At 34.1% G+C, this 4,481-nt stretch overlaps 1 protein-coding gene across 1 annotated transcript; it reads left to right on the top strand.

Moving 5' to 3' along the window:
• The first annotated feature begins 909 nt into the window (after nt 1-909).
• Nucleotides 910-2,553, top strand: LOC109588160 (ankyrin repeat domain-containing protein 17-like). The gene is made up of 2 exons (XM_020004342.1): nt 910-1,836; nt 1,924-2,553. The coding sequence occupies exons 1-2, from the start codon at nt 910-912 to the stop codon at nt 2,551-2,553; spliced, it is 1,557 nt and encodes a 518-aa protein (XP_019859901.1).
• The last annotated feature ends 1,928 nt before the right edge of the window (nt 2,554-4,481 follow it).

Genomic DNA, 4,481 nt, shown 5'->3' with positions numbered 1-4,481 from the left:
GATGCTTTTATGTTGGCTTGTCAAAATGGTCACACTCAAATAGTTGAACTGTTGCTGAAAGAACAAGTTGATCCTAATGTTGAAAACAAAGATGGAGTGAATGCTTTTATGTTGGCTTGTCTAAATGGTCACACTCAAATAGTTGAACTGTTGCTGAAGGAACAAGTTGATCCTAATGTTGAAAACAAAGATGGAGTGAATGCTTTTATGTTGGCTTGTCTAAATGGTCACACTCAAATAGTTGAACTGTTGCTGAAGGAACAAGTTGATCCTAATGTTGAAAACAAAGATGGAGGGAATGCTTTTATGTTGGCTTGTCAAAATGGTCACACTCAAATAGTTGAACTGTTGCTGAAAGAACAAGTTGATCCTAATGTTGAAAACAAAGATGGAGTGAATGCTTTTATGTTGGCTTGTCTAAATGGTCACACTCAAATAGTTGAACTGTTGCTGAAAGAACAAGTTGATCCTAATGTTGAAAACAAAGATGGAGTGAATGCTTTTATGTTGGCTTGTCTAAATGGTCACACTCAAATAGTTGAACTGTTGCTGAAGGAACAAGTTGATCCTAATGTTGAAAACAAAGATGGAGTGAATGCTTTTATGTTGGCTTGTCTAAATGGTCACACTCAAATAGTTGAACTGCTGCTGAAAGAACAAGTTGATCCTAATGTTCAAAACAAAGATGGAGTGAATGCTTTTATGTTGGCTTGTCAAAATGGTCACACTCAAATAGTTGAACTGTTGCTGAAAAAACAAGTTGATCCTAATGTTGAAAACAAAGATGGAGTGAATGCTTTTATGTTGGCTTGTCTAAATGGTCACACTCAAATAATTGAACTGTTGCTGAAGGAACAAGTTGATCCTAATGAGCTTAATATTCCAAACAAGCATGGCCATACTTATTTAATGATTACCTGTTGTAGAGAAACAGATAATTTAGAAATAGTTCAATTATTATTAGAAGCTGGTGCTGATCCTAATATTAAAGGTATGAATGAGATAACAGCCTTAGCATGTGCAGTGATGTCAGGAAATAAAATAATTGTACATGAATTACTAACAGCTGGTGCTAATAACATCAACATTGTAATGAATTGGGATGATGCATTAATTGAAGTGTCAATAATTCATCTGTGTGTGAGCAAGTTAATGCACAAAAGTGATTTTGAATTTGTGCAGTCTCAGTCACTATCAGAAGTTTTAGCAGAGAAATATGAGAACAATGAGCAGATTTTTGAAGTAGCATCAAAATTCACCGTAGATGATACAATTGAGATACTTCGCCTGCTACTAGAGGCTACCCCACAACCTGAAGATGATCCTGCCAGTTTGATATTAGCATCTCTGATTGGCAATGTACAAGCAGTAGAATTGTTACTTAAAGTTGGTTATGATTGTAAGGCACCTTTATCATCGAGCAAATTCTTTTCAGCAATACTTTCAAGTATAATGGAACAAGCACCACTATCAGAAAAAATGTTGGAGGTCTCTTGCCCGTCATTAGTTACTGCATGTATTAGAGGACATTTAGAAGTAGTTAAAGCATTATTAAGAGTGATTCATGATTTAAACCATCAACAAAAAACTGGAGAAACTTTCTTAATGTTAGCATGTGAATCTGGTCACAAGGATATTATACTAACACTACTGGAGAATGGAGCAGATACTAACACTACTGACAGTAAAGGTAGGACTGCACTGATGCTTGCTAGCATAAAGGGTCAGAGTGAAGCAGTTGCTCTTCTACTAATGACATATAATACTGATTCATCAGTTAGTGATAATTATGGATCTACTGCCCTCTGTTATGCTGCATATGGTGGATGCACTGAAGTAATTAATGTACTTTTAAATAATTATAATCCTGATCAAGAAGAAAAAGAGAAAGCATTTACTGCAGCTTGTCATGGTGGACATAAGGAATCGATCAATTTATTAGCAGAGAATATAATTATCACAAATCGTCAAAAAGACATACTGACTGCTTGTATATCAGATGATATCACATTATTTGTTCAAGCTAGACCTAAACAAGCATCAAGTGACTTATGTGCACCACTGATAGAATCCACTGGTCTCACTCCTCTTATGATAGCTGCTTCCTGTGGCAGTGATGGAGTAGTACAAACATTACTACTGGTACATGGAGCTGATGTTAACCAACAAGATACTTACTTATATTACTCTCCTTTGCTGTATGCAGTACAAGGTAGTAAGTCAATTGTCCAGTATCTATTAGACAGTGGTGCTAATGTCAATGATATTAGTAAACAGGAGGAGACACCATTAGATATTGCTAGAGACAAAGGATTAAATGATATAGCTCAGCTATTGGAAAGTAATGGTGGGAAAACATATTCTTCACTTAAAGCTATAGTTGAAAAAGTCACTGAACAATTAAGAGCAAAGCAAAAAGCTGAAGTTCTACAAAAAATATCAATGCAATTCTCTCAAATGCAGATGCTTTCTACTGCTGCCAGTATGAGGGAATCATTCCACGTACCATTATTTACAAGTATACCAATCCTCCCTACCATAATGATATCATAGTAGTACTACATCACACAATCTTGTTCATTCTCTCTCTCAATCTCTTTCTGTTCCTTCCTTTTTATCTCCTCTCCTTCTCTCCATTAACATTGCTACATATAGTTAGTTTAGAGATGATATTTTGCTGTGCACTTTAAAGAGTGTTATAATTTAGTCATACATGTACATTATTTTTTATTAGCAGTTTTCTTGAATAAAAATAAAATTAATAATATAGTTTTTGCTGCTATTTCCTTGTATTTTTATAATTATAATAATTTTTTTAAAAGTCACACATTCATATAATTATATGCAGCGGTGAATGTACATATAGTTATCAAATGAAACCTGTATAGACACTGAGAATATTAAATATAGCAACAAATAAAATTATCTACTCTTGATATCATCCACCTTGGTACTATGATTATCATATTGATCAAGGCACAAGGAGAAACAATATTTATATGCATGTAGTGTACTATATTTACATAATTATATATACATGTACATGTACTGTATGATCATTGTTCAGCTATAGAGCCTCTTTATTAAGAGCTGAGCATACAAGCAAACACAATCATTACTATCTCTCTCTCTCTCTTCTATCATACACACACACACACATTAATTTCACAAGAAACAGAGAGAGAAGGAGAGAGGTAATAGAGAACAAAGTAGACAAAAAGGGAAGGGAAAGGATTGAAGAGATATACACTAATGAGTGGAAGAGATATAGAAACTGAATGTGATATACAAAGTCATTCCTCCCTCTAATGTACCTCATTGAATAAAATCTTATGTACACATTCAATAGAGTGACCTTATTAAAAATAAATGAGAAATATTTAACAGGTTGTAAATAATTTAAGGAGAGAGAATGAGAACTAACATGAGGTGAAGTAACAATTAATAATAATATACTGTAAATCCTCATATACATTGTTCATAGTCACCTCATCTTTATTAATAACCCAGTGATCATCAGTAAGTGCTTGTTGCTGGTACCTACGAACTGCCTCTTGAGACTGACGTAGCTCCCTATCCTTCTCCTGTAATCCAGTTTGAGCTTTAAGCTATGGGGAGGAAAAAACAAGTAAGAGTGTATCGGGAAATGCAATTAAAATTTGGGGTGATTTCGGAGCCATTCTTTGAAAAAAACCATGGGTTATAGCCTTGAATATTTTTCAAAAATTGGTCATTATTTTAAATGGCTGTAACTTGAAAAATTTAAGTCAGAATCACTTCAAACATTTTACATGTACAGCATAAGGACATCTATGTGTATCAAAAAATTTAACAAAAATTTGGGGTGATTTCGGAGCCATTTTTTGGGAAAAACCATGGGCTATAGCCTTGGGTATTTTTCAGATTTTGGCTGTTTTTTAAAAATGGCTGTATCTTGAAAAATCGAAGTCGGAATCAGCTCAAACTTTCTACACAGGATAAGAGCATCAATATGTATCAGAAAACATAATAAAAATTTGGGGTGATTTCAGAGCCATTTTTCGGAAAAAACCATGGGCTATAGCCTTGGGTATTTTTAAGAAGTTGGCCAATTTTTTTAAATGGTCGTAACTTTAAAAATTGAAGTCAAAATCAGCTCAAACTTTCTACACAGCATGAAGGCATCAATATGTATCAGAAAATGTAATAAAAATTTGGGGTGATTTCGGAGCCATTTTTTTTGGAAAAACCATGGACTATAGTACAGGGATTTTTTTTAATTAGCCAATTTCTAAAAATGGCTGTAATTTTAAAAATTGAAGTCAGAATCACCTCAAACTTTCTACCCATCATAAGTACATCAGTACATTATTATTATCCTCTTACCCTCTCACTAGTGACTTTCCTTCAACACGAGCCAGTACTACTCTCCCTCTATCATCATGTCCAATGGCAGCACAAGCTGAAGTGATCCTTACAAAGTTATTCATGCTGATACCTCT

This window comes from Amphimedon queenslandica, unplaced genomic scaffold, assembly GCF_000090795.2.
Source record: "Amphimedon queenslandica unplaced genomic scaffold, v1.1 AMPQUscaffold_12259, whole genome shotgun sequence".
Classification (NCBI taxonomy): domain Eukaryota; kingdom Metazoa; phylum Porifera; class Demospongiae; order Haplosclerida; family Niphatidae; genus Amphimedon; species Amphimedon queenslandica.
The sequence above is the reverse complement of the archived record's forward strand: the minus strand, read 5'-3'. Positions and strand labels throughout refer to the sequence as shown.

Excerpts from the sequence above, each read along its gene's own strand:
- LOC109588160 (XM_020004342.1), top strand. The coding sequence starts at position 910 with ATGATTACCTGTTGTAGAGAAACAGATAATTTAGAAATAGTTCAATTA. Across the intron at positions 1,837-1,923 it reads CATATGGTGGATGCACTGAA|GAATCGATCAATTTATTAGC; the intron begins GTAATTAATGTA and ends GGTGGACATAAG.